At 47.5% G+C, this 26,122-nt stretch overlaps 1 protein-coding gene across 4 annotated transcripts in view; it reads left to right on the forward strand.

Annotated features, from left to right (window-relative positions):
• Window positions 1-19,547, forward strand: part of MYH10 (myosin heavy chain 10) — a 152,723-nt gene extending 133,176 nt beyond the window's left edge. For all 4 annotated transcript variants that reach the window (XM_065910010.1, XM_065910011.1, XM_065910008.1 and 1 more), the window contains exons 26-41: window positions 340-552; window positions 892-1,036; window positions 1,568-1,774; window positions 2,183-2,287; window positions 3,059-3,211; window positions 3,576-3,824; window positions 4,095-4,307; window positions 5,795-6,007; window positions 7,238-7,399; window positions 12,362-12,490; window positions 12,847-12,935; window positions 13,720-13,843; window positions 13,918-14,126; window positions 15,491-15,599; window positions 17,011-17,183; window positions 17,854-19,547. In XM_065910010.1, the coding sequence (XP_065766082.1) occupies window positions 340-552; window positions 892-1,036; window positions 1,568-1,774; window positions 2,183-2,287; window positions 3,059-3,211; window positions 3,576-3,824; window positions 4,095-4,307; window positions 5,795-6,007; window positions 7,238-7,399; window positions 12,362-12,490; window positions 12,847-12,935; window positions 13,720-13,843; window positions 13,918-14,126; window positions 15,491-15,599; window positions 17,011-17,183; window positions 17,854-17,998 (2,638 nt within the window). In that variant the 3' untranslated portion in view covers window positions 17,999-19,547. The remainder of the gene's footprint in view (window positions 1-339; window positions 553-891; window positions 1,037-1,567; window positions 1,775-2,182; window positions 2,288-3,058; window positions 3,212-3,575; window positions 3,825-4,094; window positions 4,308-5,794; window positions 6,008-7,237; window positions 7,400-12,361; window positions 12,491-12,846; window positions 12,936-13,719; window positions 13,844-13,917; window positions 14,127-15,490; window positions 15,600-17,010; window positions 17,184-17,853) is intronic.
• The last annotated feature ends 6,575 nt before the right edge of the window (window positions 19,548-26,122 follow it).

Here is a 26,122-nt window from a genome sequence, read left to right on the forward strand (position 1 = left end):
TACACATGAGCAGAAAGGTGCACCAGAGGAACGAGAAGCATAGGGTGGAGGGAATAAAGGTGGTGGCTCTGCTTAATTAGAACAACATTTTGCTTGAGGAAATTTTTAAATACTATAATCATTAAAGTGAGAAGGTCCTACCTTTTCATGCCCGTAAGCCCTTTGGACAGGACCTGAGCCCCATCCCGATAGCAGCTCAGGGCCCCTGAGCCGCTCATGGGTGCAGCCACCCCTGCCCGGGCCATGACTGAGGGTGGAGGGGTGTGTGATGGGGCCCCTATGGCAAGAGTCCCTGGGTGCTGGCTCTGAGTGCCTCCCGTGCCCGGGTGTCCTGCGCAGGGGTGACGACGAGACGTTGCACAAGAACAATGCACTGAAAGTCGTGCGAGAGCTGCAGGCCCAGATCGCCGAGCTGCAGGAGGACTTTGAATCTGAGAAGGCTTCGCGGAACAAGGCAGAGAAGCAGAAGAGGGACTTGAGTGAGGAGCTGGAGGCACTCAAGACGGAGCTGGAGGACACACTGGACACCACGGCGGCCCAGCAGGAACTGCGGTGAGCGGGGGCGGGGCACGTCCTCCATCCAGCAGCCCCTCTCCCTCCTGGAGACAACGGGAGGTGGAGCAGTAACCACACCTCGGTGGTCAGAATCCACCCAGCCTGTGGTAGGAGCACAGGCATGCGGGTGGATGACAGCGGGGCACATGGGGAGGGGTGACCAGAAAGCCCCATTTCTAGAGAAAGCTGCTCACAGTGATGGACATGCCAGCCTGCTGGAAAATGTCATGTGAGATAGCCAGAGGAGCCACTCGTATTTCAGACAAAAGCAGAACTGTAATCTAATCATTCAACTAACTCTGAACTAATTTAATGTCTGTCTCAAAATGTCTGTAGTACAAAACGAGAACAAGAAGTGGCGGAGCTGAAGAAGGCTCTCGAGGAGGAAACGAAGAGCCACGAGGCTCAGATCCAGGACATGAGGCAGAGGCATGCGACCGCCCTGGAGGAGCTGTCGGAGCAACTGGAGCAGGCCAAGAGGGTAGGGGGCCGTGGGGCACGGCAGTGGCTGGGCTCTGAGAGCACACTGCTGGCCTGAGAGAGCCAGACGCCTCTGAGCTGGGTGGGTCAGCTCCGGTCTCCAGTCCTGGTCCTCTCAGCATCTCCTCACTGACACCTGCTTCCTCCTGATGACTCAGTGCAAAACCTCGAACAGTTGGTGTCCTGCCCTTGATCACCTGGTGCCTCCCCCACCCCCATCCCCCCACCTCTGATCTGTCCCAGGCACCACACAGGGTGTTGCCTTTGTTCATTATTCCCACTTCCATGTCTCGTGCTGGCTTCCAGAAGTGCCCCTCCACCCTCCCCCCATATCTGTATCTGCTGTCCTGAGTTGTGTGTTCCTGCAACAGACATTTTCACACTCAGAACAAGTGTTTTCATTCATTCATTCAACAGATGTGGACTGCAGGCTCACCCAGTGTAAGGACAGTTCTCCAGATACCAAGAGCAGCGCCCTCTGTGGCCTTCATTATAAAATTGCTAGTGAACTGTTTTTCCTTCCCTCTCCTAGTTCAAAGCAAATCTGGAAAAGAACAAACAGGGCCTGGAGACAGACAACAAGGAGCTGGCGTGCGAGGTAAAGGTGCTGCAGCAGGTCAAGGCTGAGTCCGAGCACAAGAGGAAGAAGCTGGATGCCCAGGTCCAGGAGCTCCACGCCAAGGTCTCAGAGGGAGACAGACTTAGGGTGGAGCTGGCTGAGAAAGCCAATAAGTTACAGGTAGGCCTGGGAGACCGTTCTCAGACATCACCCCCCAGTGTCGGGCAGGGACTGACATTCAGGGGCACACAGGCAGCCCCCAGCACACCTTAGGCTCCTTGTGTCAGTTCTCCCACTTAAAGCTCACATCACTCCGAGATGAGTCTGGTAGATGAGGACGTGACTAGCTCGACTGCCCCTGGGACTCAGCTGTCAGTTCTCGGGGGTAGAGCTGCAGGCAGGCAGCCCAGAGCCTTCCCCACCCTCTGTGGCCAAGACTGCTGCGTCTTCCATGTGCCGTCCCTTTCTCACGTGATTGTGGACACTATTGGGTTGGTCAAAAAAATGCAGTTTTCCCATAACAGAACCACCACTCTTTTCTGTCTGCCCACTGTTGAAGGGAGTGTGATCTTTTATTCCTCCTTGCAGAATGAATTGGATAATGTCTCAACTCTTCTAGAAGAAGCAGAGAAGAAGGGTATTAAATTTGCTAAGGATGCGGCTGGTCTGGAGTCTCAGCTCCAAGACACACAGGTATTCTGAGGGTGGGGAGGGTATTCATCATAACTCTCCTGTTTCTATCATCTGTGAGCTGGTGAAACATGCTTGTCCCAGAATTGGCCTCTTATCACGGCCTCTTATCACCTCTTTCTGATTTCCTGTTTTATTTTCAACTGTCTTGTACCACAAGCCTTGATGCTCAAGAGCCCTCCTCTGAGCTCATATATAGAGCCTGTGGTTCCTTGTCTGTAGGGTGTGTGGGCGCCTGGGAGGGGGCTCTGGCTGGCCACTTGGGCGCTGCCTGGGGTGTGGTTCACCAGGCGGTGGTCCTATTGTACGCTCATGCATTGCTGGCTATGTTAAATGGTTTTCTCACGGTTTTGACCCATTCCGCTGACCTGAGAGCAGCAGGAAGGGATTCAAGAAGTGATGAAGGATGTGGAAAAAGGAAGCTCGCAGGTCCCTGGCCCTGGCCCCTGGGGGAGGTGTTACCATTTCTTGTGGTGGTTTTTTTGGCCACCACTCGGTTTTGGGGATCTTAGTTCCCCAACCAGGGATGGAACCCATGCCCTGAACAGTGACAAAGTTCAGAGTCCTAACCACTGGACCACCAGGGTATTCCCCAGTGAATAAGTTTAAAGCACTCTTGTATTATAGGCGCTGTTTAAATGATCATGTGTGTTTTAAAATCACTTGTTTGTTAGTATCACTGGGTACTCCTCACACTCAGTTTTTTTAATTAAGGATATGGTGGTTTGGGTGATGACTGTAACCTGAGTACTGACCTTCTATCAAAATGAACAGGAGCTTCTTCAGGAGGAGACGCGCCAGAAACTGAACCTAAGCAGTCGGATCCGGCAGCTGGAGGAGGAGAGGAGCAGCCTCCAGGAGCAGCAGGAGGAAGAGGAGGAGGCCAGGAGGAGCCTGGAGAAGCAGCTGCAGGCCCTGCAGGCCCAGGTGCGCGAGGCTGTGGGGACTGTGGCCCCCACCTGTGTGTCATGTCCCTGTCCTGCTGGGTGTTTCCAGCTCCATTTGGGACAGTTAAGTGGGCCTTGTCCTAAGTGAAACCCCTTAAGTGTGTTTTCTTCAACCTCATCACACACTAACCCTATGCTGGTTACAGTGTTGGGAGATGTAAGGTTCTAGTCTATTCATTGTGTGTAGATGATTAGTGAAGAAGTTTATGATCCAAGATTCATTTGCTCAGAGTCACAGAGTATTGATTTATTTCTTCTCACAAGATAGTGAAAATAAGTTTTACCTTTTTTCCTCAAATGTGAAATCCAGGTGAGTTCTTTAATGTTGATCTTTTTTCCTTTAGTTGATGGATACCAAGAAGAAAGTAGATGATGACCTGGGGACAATTGAAAGTTTGGAAGAAGCCAAGAAGAAGCTCCTCAAGGATGTGGAGGTGCTGAGCCAGCGCCTGGAGGAGAAGGCCCTGGCCTATGACAAGCTAGAGAAGACCAAGACCCGCCTGCAGCAGGAGCTGGACGACCTGCTGGTAGACCTGGACCACCAGCGCCAGATCGTCTCCAACTTGGAGAAGAAACAGAAGAAGTTTGATCAGGTGGGGTCCACACTCCCAACCCCAGGCTCCAGGGCCAGCACCCCGCGTTTCCTCCTGGCACAGCCCTCACTTTCATCATTGGGTTTAAAATAATTCCTTAGTTAAAACAAGGTGTATTTGTAGCAAAACTGGAAAAAGTCCAGCATAAAGGAGGAAATAGAATAGAACACCCATGATCTCATGGTGATCTCATGTCTGTAAGTCAGACATGCAGCAAATGAGAGAAGTTCAACATTGATCTTTACTGTTTCCTGACGCCATCCCGTGTAGCTGTTAGCAGAAGAGAAGAACATCTCTGCCCGCTACGCAGAAGAGCGTGACCGGGCAGAGGCAGAGGCCCGAGAGAAGGAGACCAAAGCCCTGTCCCTGGCCCGCGCCCTGGAGGAGGCCCTGGAGGCCAGGGAGGAGGCTGAGCGACAGAACAAGCAGCTGCGGGCAGACATGGAGGACCTCATGAGCTCCAAGGACGACGTGGGCAAGAACGTAAGTGCCAGGGCCCAGGCTGCTGGGGGGCCAGCAGCTCGGAAGGGCCAGCCCAGAGCAACATGGACGAGGTGGTCTCGGCCTGTCAGGTCAGGATCTTCTGGGATGAGCTGTCAGGTTTTTTCCTGTCTGTCCCTGGTTACCTGCGCCAAAGCCAGGCAGGGCGTTCTCGTGGTTTTCAAGGACCCTCCCCACCGTAACCCGCATCCTCGCAGGGGCCTTGTGAATGGAGTGTTTCCTTGTCCCTGGGTCATGGGTGGTTATCAAACCCAAGTATCGGAAGTTGCCTCAGATTGAGGGCAGTGGAGTCTGTCTCCTGCACAGAGTGGGGAACCTGGGGGAGGAGCCAAGGGGACCCCTTATCCCCTAGCTGCACATGCCTTCCATGATGCTGCCATGATGTTTGTTCACCCTGCATCCCTCCCTCAGTGTTGGAGGTTTGAGGAGAGTGATGGGGATCCAGGCCTTGGGGTCAGAACAGGTTCAAGGTTTGACTCTCCCCCAGCTCCATTCAGCCTCTCCACATTTCCTCTTGTGTCCAATGGACATGATACTTACCTATTTCATGAAGCTGCTACAGATGTGCTCTGAAAGACACAAAGTCCTCTCTAAAAATAAAATCTCATTTTCCTGGGACATGGGTCGTTTGGCGATATAATGAGGGTGTGGGACTGCCCTTCCTGCTGAGTCTTCTACAGCCCAGTGGACAAGAGCCCCCAACATAGAAATGGCCAGGATTACATAGTAAAGTGCAAAGAAAAATTCCAGCACTGAGTCCGTCTTCTTGTTCCTCGTTGGTTTTCTCTAGAATAAACGATAGTCACACATTCTTTCCAAAAACATTTCCTCTGTGCCTGTGAAGTGCCAGGCACCAAGAGACATAGGCCTCCTCATGTCCTAAGGCGTCTTCTGTCCTCAGGAGAACCGACATGGCCATGAACCCCAAGGGACACATAATAATAGTGCCTGCACATGCTTGCCTGAGAGTTGTCTGAGATCAAATGGAACATGACGGGGAACACCCAGCACAATGCTGGGCACAGAGAACTCAGTAAATGGGTGCATGGTGGGGATCTCTGTCCAGAGAAAGGTCAGACCTCTTTCTCGCTGTACCCTGCTTGCTAGGACTCACACACCTTAATATTTAAAAATCCACACATGTGCATTTTCAATACAAATCATCTTCACCACAGCAAGAAGGAGGTGCTGTGAGACCGCAGGCCAGTGGCCAATCAACAGGCCGTTGCCCTGACACCATGCTCTTTTTCTGACCATCAGCTTTTAGAGATCTCTCAGCTGCATGATTCATGGTAGGGCACATGGGCATGAAGTCAGGCCTGTCATTCAGATGGTGCACTCTGAGATGAGGACTAGTGCAGCGGCCAGGTGGGGGGGGGGGGTGCCTGGGGGGGTTGACTCTATAACAGGAACTACTGTCCATGCATGTCCCTCCAAGGGTCACACCTGTGCTGCTGCTTGTGGTCTAGGTTCACGAACTTGAGAAATCCAAACGGGCCCTAGAGCAGCAGGTGGAGGAAATGAGGACCCAACTGGAGGAGCTGGAAGATGAGCTCCAAGCTACAGAAGACGCCAAGCTTCGCCTGGAGGTCAACATGCAAGCCATGAAGGCCCAGTTCGAGAGAGACTTGCAAACCAGGGATGAGCAGAATGAGGAAAAGAAGCGGCTGCTCATTAAACAGGTAGATCTTAGAGGTGTGGCCCCCAGAACGGGCCCTTGTTTGTGCTCAAAGACCAGTTTTGAGCCAGTGATATTCACATTGGAACATAGTAGCTGGAGGAAATTTATTGGGTTATATAACTTTATCTTTAAAATGTAATGTGATTGGTTTTGATTTCCAATTTCCCAGATTATCATTACTACTTAAAAGCCAGTAGGCTCCAGGGACATGTAGTCAGGTTCAAGTTCTGGGAGTCTTACAAATGTCAGTAAAGGGAAGAATCAGTACATACCTGACAAGGTGATTCAGAATATTTTGAAGGTCAGATTGCATGTCCTCATTAAACCACTATTTAAAGGGAAAACTCTAGGTATTTACATTTTTGTTATTTGAAAACATTGCTTGGGCACTTACAATTTATGTACTTTTCTGAGTGCATTTAAACTTCTAATTTAAAATTTTAAAGTGAAACATTCCCAAGGGCTTCCCTGATAGCTCAGCTGGTAAAGAATCCACTTTCAATGCGGGAGACCTGGGTTTGATCCCTGGGTTGGGTAGATCCCCTGGAGAAGGGAAAGGCTGCTCACTCCAGTATTCTGGCCTAGAGAATTCCATGGACTGTATAGTCTATGGGGTTGAAAAGTCTCAGACACAACTGAGCGACTTTCACTTTAACATTCCCTTGGAGTTCATGGTATCAAGTCTTTTGATACTTTATTATTTTTGGTCCACTAACATTTTATTAGTCATTTATTGCTAGATAACAGATTAGCTCAAGCTTAGTGACTTAAAACAGCACACATTAACTGAGTTTCTGTGAGTTGGGAATTCTGAATCAGCTTATTAGCAGGGAGCATCCATCATCTGAAGGGCTGACTGGGGCTGGAGGGCGTGCGTCCAAGCTGTTTGCCCATGTGGTTGACACGTGGGCCCCTCTGCAGGGGTTGGGGTGTCCCTGTGTGAGGTAGGGGGGAGCTTCCCTAAGAGCTTGTCTCGTGCCTTCCACGTGCATCACCTGGACTAGGAGCTTGAGATCAGGGATCCTGCCTCCTTACACACTCTTGCCATGGTCAGTGGAAATGATTTGTACCAGGTGGAGATGTTTATAGATCTCTCTGTACAAATTCAGCTGCTAATAATAATAACTGCTTGGAGGCAGAGAGCCCCCCCTGAGTAAGCCGAACCCCCATGGGCCTGTTCTCTGTGTGAGGACACCAGGTCTGATGGATGTATCCTGACACTGCCTGTCAGGTGCGGGAGCTCGAGGCAGAGCTGGAGGATGAGCGGAAACAGCGGGCCCTGGCTGTTGCCTCGAAGAAGAAAATGGAAATAGACCTGAAGGACCTGGAGGCTCAAATCGAGGCAGCTAACAAAGCAAGGGATGAAGTGATCAAGCAGCTCCGCAAACTCCAGGTGAGTGCCACCAGCCGTCAGGGCATGATGGTGGGGTCCTCAGGCCCTGCTGAGACCACCGAGCACGACATGGCCCGTGATGCTGGAGAGAAGGCTCTGGGCAGCATCCAGCCACCATCGTGCTGGCGGGCTGTTTGCCACGTCACTGCTGCAGGGCACAGGGCCGCCGTCACCCTCAGCTGTAGGCTGGGGCCACAGGCCACAAAGACGATGCCTGTATAGCTCCACCGTCACAGGGTGGGCTTGGCCCCATTTGGATTGAGTGAGGTGGAGTTGCCAGGTGGGCACTCACTGAGAGATAAGCTCTTGGGGCTCTGAATAATGTCTTGTGGTCAACTAAACACGCAGCCACCCACTGAGAGTAGGTGGTGTCGACTTTGTCAACCAAGGCCGCGAGCCGCTCCTGGGGTTAGGGGGACACGGCAGGCCCACCTGCAGCATGGTCTTGCAGAAGCAGTCGTTGAGCAGCTTCATGTTGCTCTGCTCCGCCTCCAGCTGTGCCTTTCTATCTGGTCAGCATCACTTTAGCTACTCAGATGGCATGCCGGTTTTCACTGTCACAGTGACAAGGTGATTTCTGTAGTAACTTGCTGTATTGGCAGGATGTGATGGACTGTCTCATATAAGGACAAACTTCTCTGGAGGGAAAGACAGAAGCTTTAGAAAATTTCCATTCCTTTGGCCTTGGTGATTCTGCATCTTCTTCCATTCTCTGGATTATCTATTCATATCTATTCACTCCCTCGGTGGTACTGTTTTACAGTGCAAAAGTTTTTTATTTTGATGGAGTTCAGATTATTTTTTCTTTTGTTTCTTCTGTTTTTACTATTTATGAAACCACTACCTAATCCAGAGTTTTGTGCAGTTCATGGAGTCACACAGTCGGACATGACTGAAGAGTTTTATACTTCTGGCTCTTTGTAAACCCATTTTAATTTTTATTATGTAGTTTGATAAATGAACCCAGTTCATTCTTTGGGATATGGATATTCAATTGTCCCAGCACCATTTGTTAAAAAGATTTTTTCCATTGAAATTATCTTGGCCCTCTTGTCAGAAATCAGCTGACCATAGACTTTTGTCTATTTCTGGACTCTTAGTTCTATTCTTTGATATCTATGTCTGTCCTCCTGCCAGGACCACACAGTCTTGATTACTGTAGCTTTATAGGTTTTGCACTTGGGAACTATGACTTTTCCAGCTTTGTTCTTTTTCATGACTGCTGTTCTGGGTTCCTTCCGATTCCATTTAGGATCAGCTTGTCAGTTTCTGCTCCCACCTCCCCTAAGCCAGCTTGAATTCTTATTTTACATTGACTTGGTAGATCAATTTGGAGAGTACTACCACCCTCACAAAGGTATTGAGTTTTCCACAAACATGGTCCGTGAACATGGCTGTCAGTCCATTTAGCTATTTCATTTTTCTCTGTGATGCTTTATTTTAGTTTCTGGTGTACAAATCTTATACATTAGCTAAATTTTACCCTTCTGATTCTAAGTATAGCTGCTTTGTTAATATTTACAGTGTTTGTAGTTAGTGTATTGAATTTCAATTATTTTTGTACAGTTGTCCCTCAGTGTCTGAGGGGGATTGGTTCTAGGACCAACCCCTCCGCCCCCATGGATACCAAAATCCTCCAATGCTTAAGTCCCTGATATAAAATGGTGTATTACTTGCATATAACCTGTGAACATCTTCTCATATACTTTAAATCATCTCTAGTTTACTCATAACAACCTGATACAAGGTAATGGTTGCCCACATGGCAAATGCAAGTTTTGCTTTTTGAAATTTTCTGAGAATGTTTTTCCTCTGAATATTTTTGATCCACTGTTGGTTGAATCCATGGGTGTGGAGCTCAAGTATGGAGAACTAACTGTATTGATTGATCCTGTATGCTGCAGCCTCACTGAACTTATTTATTAGTTGTAAATTTTTTTAGTGGATTCCTTAAGATTTTCTATATATTTTCATCTGCAAATTGAGCTAAGTTTTATTTCTTCTTTTTCAATCTGGATATCTTTTATTTCCCTGTCTTGGCCTAAATGCTTTGACTAGCATCTCCATTACATTGTTATACAGAAATGGCAAGGGCAAACATCCTTGTCTTATTGCTTATTGTAGGGAAAAGCATTCAGTCTTTGACCATTAAGTATGATATTAGCTGTTACTTTTTCATTGATTCCCTTTATCAGGGTCGGTGAAGTTGCCTTCAGTTTATTGAGTGTTTTTTATTATTTTTCCAGTTTTATTTATTTTGTTTAAAAAAAAATTTTTTTTTATTTATTTTAGTTGGAGGCTAATTACTTTACAATATTGTGGTGGTTTTTGCCATACATTCACATGAATCAGCCATGGGTACACGTGTGTTCCCCATCCTGACCCTCCCTCCCACCTCCCTCCCTATCCCATTCCTCAGGGTCATCACAGTGCACCAGCCCTGAGCTCATGCATCAAACCTGGACTGGTGATCTGTTTCACATATGATAATATACATGTTTCAATGCTATTCTCAAATCACCCCACCCTCGCCTTCTCCCACTGAGTCCAAAAGTCTGTTCTTTACATCTGTGTCTCTTTTGCTATCTTGCATATAGGGTCATCATTACCATCTTTCTAAATTCTATATATATGCGTTAATATATTGGTGTTTTTCTTTCTGACTTACTTTGCTCTGTATAATAGGCTCCAGTTTCATCCACCTCATTAGAACTGATTCAAATGCATTCTTTTTAATAGCTGAGTAATATTCCATTGTGTATATATACCATAGCTTTCTTATCCATTCATCTGCCGATGGACATCTAGGTTGCTTCCATGTCCTGGCTATTGTAAACAGTGCTGTGATAAACATTGGGGTACACGTGTCTTTTTCAATTTTGGTTTCCTCAGTGTGTATGCCCAGTAGTGGGATTGCTGGGTCGTATGGCAGTTCTATTTCCAGTGTTTTAAGAAATCTCCACACTATTCTCCATAGTGGCTGTACTAGTTTGCATTCCCACCAACAGTGTAAGAGGGTTCCTTTTTCTGTGCACCCTCTCCAGCATTTATTGCTTGTAGACTTTTGGGTAGCAGCCATTCTGACTGGCGTGAAATGGTACCTCACTGTGGTTTTGATTTGCATTTCTCTGATAATGAGTGATGTTGAGCATCTTTTCATGTGTGTGTTAGCCATCTGTATGTCTTCTTTGGAAAAATGTCTGTTTAGTTCTTTGGCCCATTTTTTGTTTGGGTCGCTTATTTTTCTGGAATTCAGCTTCAGGAGTTGCTTGTATATTTTTGAGATTAAGTCTTTGTCAGTTGCTTCATTTGCTGTTATTTTCTCCCATTCTGAAGACTGTCTTTTCACCTTGCTTATAGTTTCCTTCGTTGTGCAAAAGCTTTTAAGTTTAATTAGGTCCCATTTATTTTTGCTTTTATTTCCATTACTCTGGGAGATGGGTCATAGAGGATCCTGCTATGATTTACATCAGAGAGTGTTTTGCCTATGTCTTCCTCTAGGAGTTTTATAGTTTCTGGTCTTATATTTAGATCTTTAACCCATTTTGAGTTTATTTTTGCGTATGGTATTAGAAAATGTTCTAGTTTCATTCTTTTACAAGTGGTTGACCAGTTTTCCCAGCACCACTTGTTAAAGAGATTGTCTTTTCTCCATTGTATATTCTTGCCTCCTTTGTCAAAGATACAGTCTCCATAGGTTCATGGATTTATCTCTGGGCTTTCTAATTTGTTCCATTGATCTATGTTTCTGTCTTTGTGCCAGTACCATACTGTCTTGATGACTGTAGCTTTGTATAGACTGAAGTCAGGCAGGTTGATTCTTCCAGTTCCATTCTTCTTTCTCAAGATTGCTTTGGCTATTCGAGGTTTTTTGTATTTCCATACAAATTGTGAAATTATTTGTTCTAGTTCTCTGAAAAATACCATTGGTAGCTTGATAGGGATTGCATTGAATCTATAGATTGCTTTGGGTAGTATACTCATTTTCACTATATTGATTCTGCCGATCCATGAACATGGTATATTTCTCCATCTATTTGTGTCATCTTTGATTTCTTTCATCGGTGTTTTTTTTTTAATCAGTGTTTTATAGTTTTCTATATATAGGTCTTTTGTTTCTTTAGGTAGATGTATTCCTAAGTATTTTATTATTTTCATTGCAATGGTGAATGGAATTGTTTCCTTAATTTCTCTGTTTTCTCATTGTTAATGTAAAGGAATGCTAGGGATTTCTGTGTATTAATTTTATATCCTGCAACTTTACTATATTTATTGATTAGCTCTAGTAATTTTCTGGTGGAGTCTTTAGGGTTTTCTATGTAGAGGTTCATGTCATCTGCAAACAGTGAGAGTTTTACTTCTTTTCCAATCTGGATTCCTTTTATTTCTTTTTCTTCTCTGATTGCTATGGCTAAAACTTCCAAAACTATGTTGAATAGTAGTGGTGAGAGTGGGCATCCTTGTCTTGTTCTCCTGACTTTAAAAGGGGGAAATGCTTTCAATTTTTCACCACTGAGGATAATGTTTGCTGTGGGTTTATCATATATGGCTTTTATTATGTTGAGGTATGCCTTCTATGCCTGCTTTCTGGAGGGTTTTTTATCATAAATGGATGTTGAATTTTGTCAAAGGCTTATTGAGTGTTTTTATATTGAAAGGTATTGTGTTGCATCTGTGTCAATTGAAGTGATCACATAGTTATGTTAATTCATTTCTGGATGTCAAATCAACCTTTAATTCCTCAGATAAATCCCATTTGGATGTGTTGATGGATCTTGTTGGTTTCTATTTTGTTGAGGATTTTTGTATCTACCTTCATAAGGGATATTGACTTGAATGTTTTCTTTTTTGTCACTTCTACATACTTTTATAATATTCATATTTTATAATCTGGGGGGAAAGTATGTTTAAAAAAACTAAGAATGAACACTACCCCAAAACTTTCCTCCTCCTTATGCTTAGGCTCAGATGAAGGACTACCAGCGTGAGTTAGAAGAAGCTCGTGCATCCCGGGATGAGATTTTTGCTCAATCCAAAGAGAGTGAGAAGAAACTGAAAAGCCTGGAAGCAGAAATCCTTCAGTTGCAGGAGGTTTGTGTGTTTATTTATTCATCTATTTGCTTAACAAATATTTGCCCTTGGAAATTGCTCTAAGACCAGATAAATACATTTTAGGTTTTCTGTAGCCAGCGTGATCTCACTGACCATTTTTAATATGGTGGTGCTGGACCATCTTACTGCTTCACTTGGGCAAAGTGGTCCCATTTTGATATTGTTCTACCTGACTAAAGACAGAGAGGTTGAATAATGTATTTCTCAAATCTGTTTACAATTTGAGGCACACTTGATGCCTTGAGCAAGGTGGCGGCAGCCTACAGGCACTGTCAGACCTCACATTTGAGGAAACTTAGCAGCCAGAGCTTACATGACAATCTGAACTCACTCAGGAACTTGCCTCATCCGAGCGAGCCCGCCGACATGCTGAGCAGGAGAGAGATGAGCTGGCGGATGAGATCGCCAACAGCGCCTCTGGCAAGTGAGTCTCCTGAGCGGGTGGGAAGGGGCGGGTATCTCACCAGTCCTCAAAGGCACTAGGTTGGCTATGGGGGTCATCTGGCACTGGGGAGTCAGTGGTTGGTTTGCTCATCTGTTCAAAGTCTGGAGAGGTGAGCACAAGATGCTGGGCCTTAGCCAACTGGCTGCAGCCCTGCCGGGTCACACCTCCCTGCACCAGTCACGTCCACACAGGTGTGCAGGAAGGGCCTTCAGAACCTATCTGGCCTCCACAGGCTGCACAGCCTTGCAGTGCAGGGCCTCACTTTCACATTCATTAGGTCTCTTTCCCTCGACATATGTTTCATTGAAAGTCAGGTTTTGGGTTTTTTGGTTTTTTTTTTTTTTTTTTTTTTTACAATTAAAAGGTTGCTTTCTCCACTTAATGGCTGTCCTAAGGATCCATCATGGTCATTTTCTAGTATGCCATGGTGAGGAGCTGGCTTTGGATCTTGGTGCACTACACTAGACAAGCTATGGAACACCAGGATCTTTTTGCACTTTTAAAGCTGACACTGACTGTGGAGCAAAGCTGGAGGGCTGCACAGCGATCCAGGCGAGAGATAGCAGGGCCTGGCCAGCTGGAAGGCCTGGGGATGGAGAGAAGTGGGCAGCGTGTTTGGAAGCAAAAACTAACAGGACCTGGCAGATTGGGGTGGGAGGAGGGGAAAGAGAAAAATTTAAGAATGCTGCTCAGCTTGTGGCAGCACAGTGGGTGGAGGAGCCCTGGGAGTTCTCCATGCTGAGTGTCACCACCTGGGCTGCAGGTCTGCACTGCTGGATGAGAAGCGGCGTCTGGAGGCTCGGATCGCACAGCTGGAGGAGGAGCTGGAGGAGGAGCAGAGCAACATAGAGCTGCTCAACGACCGCTTCCGCAAGACCACACTGCAGGTGGGCCTGCCATGTCCCCTCACCCCAGGAGGGACTGTGCCATCCCCTGCACAACTGACCCGTCTCCCCTTCAGGTGGACACGCTGAACACTGAGCTGGCAGCTGAGCGCAGCGCTGCCCAGAAGAGCGACAATGCACGCCAGCAGCTGGAGCGGCAGAACAAGGAGCTGAAGGCCAAGCTGCAGGAGCTAGAGGGTGCTGTCAAGTCCAAGTTCAAGGCCACCATCTCTGCCCTGGAAGCCAAGATTGGGCAGCTGGAGGAGCAGCTTGAGCAGGAAGCCAAGTAAGAGGTTTTCAGTGCTGTAAGCCAAAGAAAGGTTTTTACAGTATCTCTGCTACAGACTAGGTCCAGGTTTATAGGGAGCTTCGTTGCTGAGGAAAGAATCACAAGAGCACATCTAACCAGAGAAGCTGGTGTGAGCCCTCAGGGAACACTGGGCTCGCCTGTCAGCTCTTCCCAGACTCAGCTGAGGGCTGATCATGCTGTGTGTGCCCCATGACTTCCTGGTGCCATAGTTTATATCTCTGCCCAAGGCTGAGCCCAAGTTCACGGCATCACGTGAAATGCTACAGTGTGTTGGCTGAGAAGAAATGCAATGAAACAAAAAACACAAGCTTTTTTTTTCTCCTTTAGGAAGGGATTGCTCAACAGTTTCCATTCTGGGGTCTTAAACCATTCTGAAATTTATGAGGAATTGCACAAAGCAGCTTTTTGGCAGGCATTTACATATCTATTAGAATCTCAGATGGCCAGAGCTGGAGCAGACTTTCAACTTCACCCTCTTGTTGAGGAGCATGGGGGCCCAGAAACACAGGGTCTATGCCCAGAGTCCTCCCCGGCCTAGCATCAGGAACTTTGTCCCCCTGCTCTCAAATGTAACAGCTAAGGGTTTGTTTGTTGTTAGTTATAATTAACATGACTTGACCCTTTCAGCTGACTCCATCCTATCCATTTTTGTATAACATTTGTGAAGGAACAAAAGACCCTTTTGTGTTTTCAGTGGAGTTCTCCAAGTTAACTCTCCTTCCTTCACGTGGGACAGTGGAGGCCTGTCTAGAACATGGTGTCTTGACTCCTACCTGAAGTGGGGAGAGTTGTTTCAGTGTTCAGCTGCTCTAGCATCTTGGTAGGTACGTGCTAAGTCGCTTCAGTCATGTCTGACCCTATGGATTAGCCTGCCAGACTCCTGTGTCCATGGGATTCTCCAGGCAAGAACACTGGAGTGGGTTGCCTTGCCCTCCTCCAGGGGATCTCAGTCAGTGAGAAGTAATTTTAAATTGAAACAGTCAATAAATGGAGTGTTTTGTTTTCCAGGCTAAAATGTTAGGTGATGAGAGTAACCAACTAAGGTTTTCATTTTCAAAAACTCTACACTGGATGTAAGTGACCTTTGATCTTCAGAAGATCACTAAGATGATAAATACCCATGTGTGAGGGAATAATGCAGGTGTTCTGCCTGTCAGCATTAGACTACGTTAAAGGCAATCCATGGTTCAACCAGAAGGGAGAAGTTTCTGGGTTATGTTGATCACGATGATACAGGGGTCCTGGAAACCATTCCAACGTGTGTCATCTTCCAGAGAAAAGGACTTAAAATACTTTCATTGCAAGAACTGTGAAAATGAGCATGTTGATCATTTTCACAGGGAAAGAGCCGCCGCCAACAAACTAGTCCGTCGTACCGAGAAGAAGCTGAAAGAAATCTTCATGCAGGTTGAAGATGAACGCCGCCATGCTGACCAGTATAAAGAACAGGTAAGGAGAGAAGGCACGTAAAAGGAACACATCTTCCACCCTGAATGCTGTACAGGAGCACACATACGAGACCAGCCATTTACTATGTGACTCGCTGACTTAGGAAGAACTGTTGGAAATTCTCACTTCTAGTGTTTCAATACACATGCTGTTTCTTGTTCCTGCTGGTCACTCCTGGGTGCTGGGGATACAGAGGCAATTAGGATGCAGCCCTGCCCCATAATACATATTGAGAAGGGGTGGGCGAGAGCCTTGGGGAAGGCTTGAAGTGGGGAGGCCTGAACTGATCTTAACTACCATGTTTCCTTCACTAGAGTGGACACTGCATGAGTGCAGAGATTTCTGCCTATTTCACCCACTGTCATCTGAATGCCTAGAAAAGCTGGAGTTGGCAGTCATTGAATGTTGGCCAGGTGGAGGGGCAGATGCAGGAGGTAGTGGGAAGGGAAGAAAAAGCGAGTGCATTGCATGTGGGACCCAAGTGGTCCTCGTCTGTGTTCAGGCATCTGCATCTGTTTCCTAAGTGTCAGGGCGTGTCAGCTCTGTACTGGCTGCAGCCTGGGGGGCTGTGCTCTCGCTCGTCTGGGAGACCTGAGGATCCACTGCCTCTGGCCCAGACCCTCCCTTCCCTACCCCAGGGCATAGCAATACCGAGAGCAATTCTGGGTGGGTGTGAACTGGACCAGCAGGGCATTGGCCAGTTTCTGTGGCTCAGGAGTGAGTGAGCCAGTAGCAGGCCGAGTTCTCACTTGGTTTTCCAGAGTGGCTTGGTACTTAAATCAACATAGAATATTGACATGCCCATGTTGAAAGGAGGTGTAAAATGAATACACCATCTCCTGAGGGTGGAGACTGTCCGTGTTGCTGGCTCTTCTGTGTTTTGCAGCAATAGCAGTTTCCTTTCACAATTCCATAGATCACTCATGTGAAAATGTCACTTTTCTGTAGAAAACTCAGGGATGAAAATTGGCTTTCAATTGTTTAAAAGTTTCCTTTAGCCTTATGCTGTGTTAAAGGGCTCCCCTGGTGGCTCGGAGGTTAAAGCGTCTGCCTCCAATGCAGGAGACCCGGGTTCGATCCCTGGGTGGGGAAGATCCCCTGGGGAAGGAAATGGCAACCCACTCCAGTGTTCTTGCCTAGAGAATCCCATGGATGGAGGAACCTGGTAGGCTACAGTCCATAGGGTCGCAAAGAGTCGGATATGACTGAGCGACTTCACTTTCATTTTCAATATACTGTGTAGACACTGTTGTGCAGAGAATGGCAGGCTGTTCAAAAGGCCTTAGGCTGGGCCCTTGTGTGTGTGCACACGTGTGACCAGTTGGGGCAGAGGCCTGTACTGAAACATTCAGGACACAGCGATGCGAATTTGGATTTAGCGGTTTGACTCGGTTCCTATAACTTCCCCAAGATGGAGAAGGCCAACGCCAGGATGAAGCAGCTCAAACGGCAGCTGGAGGAAGCAGAGGAAGAAGCCACACGTGCCAACGCATCTCGGCGCAAACTCCAGCGGGAACTGGACGATGCCACCGAGGCCAACGAGGGCCTGAGCCGCGAGGTCAGCACCCTGAAGAACCGGCTGAGGTGAGTGGCTCCAGACACTGTGGTTTTCTTGGCCATGTGTACAGGTCCTCCTTGGCATGTACCCGTTCAGGACTCCTGACCATTGGTGGTCTGAAGAGCGGGGAAGCAACAGGTCACTCACTCACTGGCTCTGTTTACTCAGGGGCTGTGCAAATGCACGGCTTGAAGCTTGTGTGCCAGCCCAGCAGTCGTCCCTGTCCCTCGTGGGCGGGGGCAGCCTCTCCACAGCAGACTTGATGCACCCCAGGACACAGGAAGCCAAGGTTTCTCCCCAGGACAGCTTAGCACAGCTGTGGCCTGTAGGCTGGAGCCTGTTTGCCCTGCTCTTGTATGCTAAGAGTGGTGTTGACATTGATAAAGGTTGTAAAAAGACCAGCAGAGACTTTAGGAGGCCCACAAAGCCTGCACAGAGCATTTCCTCTCTGCCCTTTGGGGAGTGGCTGGCCGGGGATGAGCCGGTGGTGCTTTCCTCACTGTGTCTGGGAGGGACAGCAGGGGCCAGCCACCACACCCCCCAGGATGATGCTCAGCAGGTGGCAGTGGTGGCTAAGCACAGAGCCCTTCAGATCTCCCCACCACCCCAGGGGCTGTGTCCTGGGTGGGGAGGTTTGAGTCCTCAGGTGGTTGGACAGCTTGGCGGCCACGTGCACCTGCTTTCTGTTCCCTCCAGGAGAGGCGGCCCGATCAGCTTCTCCTCCAGCCGATCAGGCCGGCGCCAGCTGCACATTGAGGGTGCATCCCTGGAGCTGTCGGACGACGACACAGAAAGTAAGACCAGTGACATCAACGAGACGCAGCCACCACAGTCCGAATAAGTCCAAGGAAGCCGGAGGAGGCGATACCGCAGGAAATGCAGGAAGTCACCTGCGCCCCCACCTTGGGGCCTCCTGCAGATCTGGGGAACCGGCGAGCTGCGAGACTCCTTCCTGAGAGATCAACTGTGTTTTAAGGCCTCATGGCCTACACACACGTCTCCTGCTTCAGATTTAGGTACAATTGCTCCCCTTTTTTATATATATATATATATACATATATATATACACACACACAAAACCTACACATATTAAACAGATCGCCTCATCATTGCATCTATTTTCCATATATCCACCAAGAGACCATTTTATAATACATATTAAGAGAACCCTTTTTCAAACAAACGCCAGACCCGCTGCCAGTCGCTGGGTCATGGGGCCACCTAGCGGTTGCTGCTCCATCACTCTGCATGCTATGTCGTACAGACAGCTACCTTAGTTCTGTGTTCACGTGGCCCCTGCCTCCGCAGCCACATCAAGTCCCTTAGAACGTTGTGGAACCTAAACTGCACCTCTGTCTCTCATTTCCTTCAGATAATGATTGACATTATTTCAGTGCGCAAACTGTGAAAGGGGCTTCAGCGAGATGGGGTGGGGGAAGCAGCATCCGTGGGGTTGCAGTGCCCCTCTCCCTCAAGTCGTGGGGTCCCCGCATCTCTTCACGTGAACTGTCTTCAGCCAGGGCTGCTCTGTGCCAACAGGACAGTGGCCACGATGCAGCTGAGGCCCAGGGGCAGCCATCACAGTGACTTCTAGATGGCCTGCTCCTCGCAGCCACAGGCCCCCCAGAGCAGAAGCTAGGGGGACACCCTTCCTCGCCAGCCAGGCTCTCATGCTGACCTTGCAAATTCAGCCGCTGCTTTGAGCCCAAAATGGGAAGATTGGTTTTGTGTCCGAGACTTGTTCAAGTCTGTCAGTGAGGGGGACAGCACCTCGGGAACAGAGGCCACCCGCCTGAATGTTGACATGCCAGTGGATGACTCCTTTTTCATTTCTCCCTCCCCACACCCTCGGGACAGTGTTACAGTAAACATTTAGCATTCTGTTTTGGGTTGATAGTTAATCAAACTGACATTACAGAAAGTGCCTTAGACACTACAGTACTAAGACAATGTTAAATATATTATTTGCCTCTGTAACAATTTAATGTATTAAGTTTTGACTGTGCTTCATATCATGTACCTCTCTAGTCAAAGTGGTATTATAAACATTCAGTGACAATGAATCAGTGTTAATTATAAATCCTTGATCCTCTGCAATGTGCTTGAAAACACAAACCTTTTGGGTTAAAAGCTTTAACATCTGTTGGGAAGAATTTGTCATGTGGGTTTGGAATCTTTGATTTTTTCCCCCTTTATGAATTGTACTGGCTGTTGACCACCAGACACCTGACTGCAAATATCTTTTCTTGTATTCCCATATTTCTAGACAATGATTTTTGTAAGACAATAAATTTATTCATTATAGATATTTACGCCTGCTCTGTTTACTTGGAGGAAAAAGCACCCGTGGAGAATAAACAGACCTCAATAAACAAGAATAATCATGTGAATGTGCAATCTGTTTTCTCACCTTCTGTTCTCGATTCCCCACCTGTGATGTGTTTGGAGGTTGGACGCTACGTAGACTTACAGTGTTGATAGTCAGGCTGCTTGTTCTGAGGGCACCGCACGCCCAGAAACTGTCAGGTGACAGGCGAGTTCTCTGGGCAGGCTGGCGGCTGTCCTGCTCTCCCGATCAGCAGTCCAGGACTATGGGATGAAGCCTTGAGAGGAGGGTTTCATTGTCCAATGAAGCCCATTACTGGATTAGAGTATTTCAAGAGGCCCAAGAAGTTTCAGACTATCTTCAGGCAGGATGCACATTAAAAATGCTTTTGGGAGGATTTGGTGGTGAGATCCAAGGGCAGCTGTGGGCCAGATAGGATGGGCCGGAGAAAAATCTAAGGGAACACAGTCATGCTGGCGTTTTTTTATGATATGCTCAAATTAGGCTGCTTCTGGTGGTCTGAAGTACATACTGAAGCTGCTTAGCAGTTGTGAGGATGTGAAAAATGGGCTGAAGTGTTCCCTTTCTCAAAACTGTCACTAGCAGGAGGAAAGGCGAGCTGCACTTACGTCTTTCATGCGCATTCTCACCCTTGCCTTTGGCATCTCAGTCCAAGGGTTTGTGGAATTCAGAGGCTTTTCTGAAAAAATCCTTCCTTGCTAGCTGGTTTAACTGTTGTTCAGGTCATACTGTTTCCCAACTACTCAGCTGGTAAGGAGAAACACGACCTACATGAACAGATTCCAATTCCTGATTCCACAAAGACGCTAACTAGACGGGACCTTTCTTCACTAAACAAACCACTGCTTCATAGTCTGAGGTTGTTCATGAAACACTTACACCATAGCTGGGAGCTGGGCTCTGGGCATGTCAAAGACAAAGCAGCTGGCCAGCGCCCACCCACGGGCACATGGTCCGATGTGAGGAGGGGTTCCAGAATGGATGGAGAAGTCTTAGCCTTTTGTGGAATGCAGTCTAGATGAGCTCTCTTAGGATTTTAACTTGGTCACATACACTGTAAATGCTCTGTCTGCCCTTGCCTAGAATGCAGACATTCTAGAAGACTCTTATTTAGTAGAAATAATACACCTGTTCCCAGCCTGCCTATCCTAGGCATGCTGACATCAGGAAGACGAGCATGGTTTCTCTCACCAACCTTCCCCCTCCCTGGAAACCTCAACTAAGATGAAACGAGGTGGAAACCAAATTCTTAACAACCAGCCTTCCCTATGGCTCTGGGTATCATTGACTCATGTCCCTTTCCTCCTGAAGCCAACGTTGCTGTGACAACAGACATGTTTATCAAGATGGGAAGAGCTCACAGTTCAGACTCTAGGAACCACCACTTCCTGCTCCACCCTAAAAAAAAAAATCACAACACCCCATGGGTTGGAATCTAGAAAATGGACACAATGGCGCCTTGCCCCCTAGTTCAGGCAGGCAGGCCTGAGGGAAGCCCATGGCTGACAGCTGAGGGGAGTCCCCATCCACAGAGGTTTCCCAGTCCCAGCCCTGAGAGCTTTCCCAAATTCTGAGCATTTGCTGAAATGCTGCATCTGTGCACCATCAGGATCAACCGGGCAGTCTACCTTCTTGTGTAGCCACCTGTCATTTGGGAATCTAGCAAATCATGTGAAATGTCTCATACAACCCTCTTCAGAAATGTAATACGAAACTTATCGATAAGGGTATATTGACATGATAATACCAGTTTCTAAAGAATGTTAACCCTAATTATAGCACCGTGTACCACATGCACAAAGTATGATCACCGTAATTACAGCATCCATGTACATGCATAAAGTATGATTACCATAATTACAGCATCCATGTATCACATGCACAAAGTATGATTACCATAATTACAGCATCCATATACATGTACAAAGTATGATTGCCATAATTACAGCATCCATGTACCACATGCACAGCATATGATTACTATAACTACAGCGTCCGTGTACCACATGTACAAAGTATGATCATGCCCCCAAGCCTTAAACCAAGACTACAAACTCACGTTTGATGCATTACATTACAGCAGTGAGGCCTGTTTATTTTTTCAAAGAAGCCCAATAACAGACTCCATGCCCACTAACTGGATGTCGTGAAGCTTACTCAAGATGTAACGTGACATAATCGGACCATTAAACACTGGATCTGACTGGGACATCCGAACAGACTGCTGCCTCCATCAAGGACCATACCATACGGAAGCTGAGGTGCTCCTGTTCTCACCTGTGTAAACTCACGCACCCCACAATCACCTTCAGGAGGTGGCAGCTGTCATGTGGTTGTAATTGCCTGACTCCTGGTGAGGTCATTAAAGCCCAGCATCAGATCTTGTAGTGAGAGTATCAGCAGCTCAGAAGTAAGTTCTGGAGCCTGCAATGGAGCAGAGCTGCACGGCCAGTGCTCACTGTGCCGCAGAGGACAACATTGCTCAGGAAAACATGGACAAGGACCACTTGGGTCAAGACACAATTCAGAATATCGGAATTACAATGTGAAGTCTAGGAGTATGTCTCACATTTTCCTTTTTGTACATGAATTAAATAAGTATAATATGATGAAAATCTGCATAAAGAAGTCTTTAAATACAAAGTCTTGGGGCTTTGCCAGCAGCTCAGTGGATAAGAATCCGCCTGCCAATGTAGGAGACAATGGGTTTGATCCCTGATCCAGGAAGATTCCACATGCCGTGGAGCAGCAAAGTCCCTACTGAAACCTGAGCTCTAGAGCCTGCGCTCTGCAACAATGAGAAGCCACCGTAATGAGAAGCCCACCCTCCACAACTGGAGAAAGCCCATGCAACAACAAAACACAGCCAAACATAAATTTAAATACAAAGTCTTAATAATAAGCATTTTCAATTACACACTTACAGCTGCACACTTTTCCTACTACTTTACAAAATAAAGGTGTATCTTATAATTGCTGGCACTTCAGCGTCCATGAAATTCAGAACTCCTCACTAGGCAGTTCTGGGGTGGAGCCTAGGGACATCGGAGTGGTAAAATTTCCCCTTGGAGGCCTCAGCCCAGTCACCTGGCAGGTCCAGGGAGCCCCTGCTTTGTGCTGCTTACTCAGATCTCACAACTCCTAGCACATGTCTCCAGTGAAAGAAATTCAGTCTCATGGCTTCAATTTTTTAAAAATTTGGGCCACTTTACAGGAAAATTTAGAATCCACAGATTAAAACTAGTCCATCTTTTCACTTCACTTCTGTTTTAGAAAGCTGCAACTGCACGTTCATCGATTTTGTGTCCTTTTCTTATTGATGCATGGATGAGCACGACCGCAGACTTACAGGTCAGTGGCTCCACGGCTGCTTGTCCAGCTGAGTGGTTATCCTAACCACTCCATTCCCCCACCAGCAGATGTTTGTATTAGGGCTACAGAGACTGACTTTGTTCTTACTACCACAGTTGAGAAGCTGTTACAGCTTGTCACTTTGTCAGATTGATTCAAGACTTACAGAGGGTAATTTAGGCTCTGAGCCTCACATGACATCACTGCTGATCCAGCCATGTGCCAGAAAACCTACCCAGGCCTGCCAGCCCAGCACCCTTATCCCAGGCCTCCGCCTGCAAACCATGATCCAGGCAGGATCTCCTCTATGTTAACAGAGGCAGCAAAATTGAAAACACCCCACAAGTGAACAAGTGAAACATCTGTTCAGCTTCCCTTGGTGAAGACTTCAGAGCTGACAGGAAACACTAACTCTTGTGGGTGCAGGCGGGCGGCAGAGTAAAGCATTACCCCATGTGCATATAACACCAACACCATAAGCTTTGTCCTGTTTTCAAACTGGCCTCTTCACATGCGCTATCTTACATAAGAAGTCTGTTACATTAATATTACTAGAGACTTTTCCTCCTTAAAATCAAAAAAAGGGGCTTCCCTGGTGGCTTGGTGGTAAACACTCTGCCCACCAATGGAGGAGACACAAGTTCGATCCCTGACCTGGGAGGATCCCACATGCTGCAGAGCAACTAAGCCCATGTACCTCAACTACTGAGCCTGTGCTCTAGAGAGTGGGAGCAGCAACTACTGAGCCACGTGCCGCAACTACTAAAGCCTGCACGCCCTAGAGCTCATGCACCACAATAAAGAGTAGCCCCACTCACCAACTAGAGAAAAGTTCATGAGCAGCAACAAAGACCCAACACAGCCAAAAATAAAATTATAAAAAAAAAAAAAATTTAAGGGCTACTGTATTTCTTGCCTGGAGAATCCCATGGACAGAGGAGCCTGGTGGGCTACAGTCCATGGGTCTCAAAGAGTAGGACACGACTGAGCGACTAACACACACACACATCCCCGTGTATCATATTTTTAACAGCCAGGGGACCCGTTTTCAGATAAGATGCTCTGTCACAGGAACATGATTTGCAAAGATGCCTCCTGCCTCCGTTTTTTTTTTAATCAAGTAACACATTTATATTTTAAAGGCCAAGCTAGTGCTCTCAACTTGCTTCAAATTTTGAGGCAAATACAGAGAGAAAAACAACCCTTGAAGTAAAAGAACATAGAAAAGACTAATCTTAGCATCCTCTGTGCAAACGATGCGGACAACTGACAGCCTGGGCCCATCTCCCTCAGGCCCTGTTCCCACCAGCAGCCAGCCTGGATACTCCCTGGCTACAGGCTGTATCCGAAGCCACTGCTCCACCCAAGGTCACGTCCTCACGTTCCCTCCCCCAGAAGTGCCAGCTTCCACCGTGGCTCTCAGAAGATGCTAATGGCAACTCCAAGGCAGCCTCTGAGAGAAACAAAGCCAACACCAACTGACACGGGGAGAGGAGGCGTGTGGATGAGCCATGAGTCACTGTGCTCCTGCTGCCGCCCCCTCGAGTATCACTTCCAAGCGTTCAGAATCAGCTCACCTCCTGAGACACAAGTCAGAGTCAAGACCAGCGAAGCCTCCAGTCTGATGAAGTGGTAAACACAGCAGAAAAGGACACTGGGCCCCTTTCCAAACCTGGCTTTCCCATGAACCAGCTGTGTGAGCTCAGGCCAGTCACCCAAACCCTGGGCCCGCTTTCCCTTCTGCAAACTGAGGGAAAACCAGCTCGTCCGGCTCCTGGGTCACAGTATACAGTTCTCCCTTGCCTCACTGGTGACTCCACACCCCAGCTCTGGCACCTAGCAGGACGATGACGTTTCAGGAACAAGGGATGGGAATGAGTTGTGAGATGAAAATACCTGGAGGCAAGAAGCTGTCCTTGGCCACCGGGAAGCTCAGCCCCTCCACGCCCACTCGGGGGAGACCACCACATGGAACCAGCCCGTGGGAGGGCTCATTCCTGAAGGTTTCTGCGAGAGCTGCACACACTGGCAATGTGCAGCGCTAGGAGGAGGGCCCACTCAGAGAAGATTAAGTAGATAGGCAAATAATATGCAGATCTTTCAGACTAGGAAGCAAAGGCTCTATGTGAGCGTGTACAAAGCAGCATCGTGAGCCAGATACAAATGGTCACTGACTTACAATGGTCTTACTTAAAGATTTTTTTTTACTCTACCATGATGCAAAAGCAAAACACTCAATAGAAACCACACTTTGAATTTTAGATTTTCATCTTCTCCCAAGCTAGCGATACACAGTGCGATCCTCTCACACAACACTGGCCGGGCAGTTCCCAGTCAGTGACATGATAGATATGATGACAACCGTTGTGCACCCAGATGACCGTTGCATTTTTCACTTTCAGTACAGTATTCAATCAATTATATATGACAGTCAACACTTTATGATCAAACAGGCTTTGTATTAGATGATTTTGCCCAATTGCAGGCTAATTCAAATGTTCTAAACATGTTTAAGGTAGACAGGGCTAAGCGGTGATGGTCAGGGGGTTAGATGTAGTAAATGCATTTTCAATTTACAATGAATGGATTTATCAGAACACTGTCCCAATATAAGTGGAGGAAGACCTGGAAAGCTGAAAGAAGCCCAGGGAATCAAGCAGCTTCTTCAGGGGGTCATATGCCAAAGGTGCTGCAGTTGTAACAAAACCAGAACTTCAAAGGAGTTCCCACTTCACCCCACAAAGTGAGCCAGGCAGCCTACTCCACCATGCCTTCACAGACCTGGCCTGTGCTCTCCTGGACCCAAAGCAAAAGTGGTGACATCAGAGACCACCACACAGGCCCCACTCCCAGCCGCTGCCTGAGTAACAACTGACAGCCATCTGGTGAGATGATCCCAGGAGTCCACAGCTGGGGAGGAACTGAGACATTGCCGGAGAGCCAGGGACAAGGATTCAAGCTCCAGAACTCATCCTCGCTTTAACTAGAGCAGCTCTGTGTGTGTGCTTTAGATGTGGGGCTCCTGCATAGAGACAGAGGTCTGACACCCCTGACCTCATCCAACCCTTCTACGATGGCCGGGAGAGAAGCTGGGAGACTGTTCATTGGTGAGAGGCTTGAAGTTCTCAACTCTCAGCCAGCAGGGCTGGGCAGAGCACACACACACATAAGAGCAAGCATCTCTCATGGGTCAGCTTATGACGAAATCTCCAGGAACAACTCAGAAAAGCTATTCCTGCCGGCGAACTGACAGACAGAAGAAAAAAA

Source organism: Muntiacus reevesi, chromosome 18 (assembly GCF_963930625.1).
Source record: "Muntiacus reevesi chromosome 18, mMunRee1.1, whole genome shotgun sequence".
NCBI classification, from domain to species: Eukaryota; Metazoa; Chordata; class Mammalia; order Artiodactyla; family Cervidae; genus Muntiacus; species Muntiacus reevesi.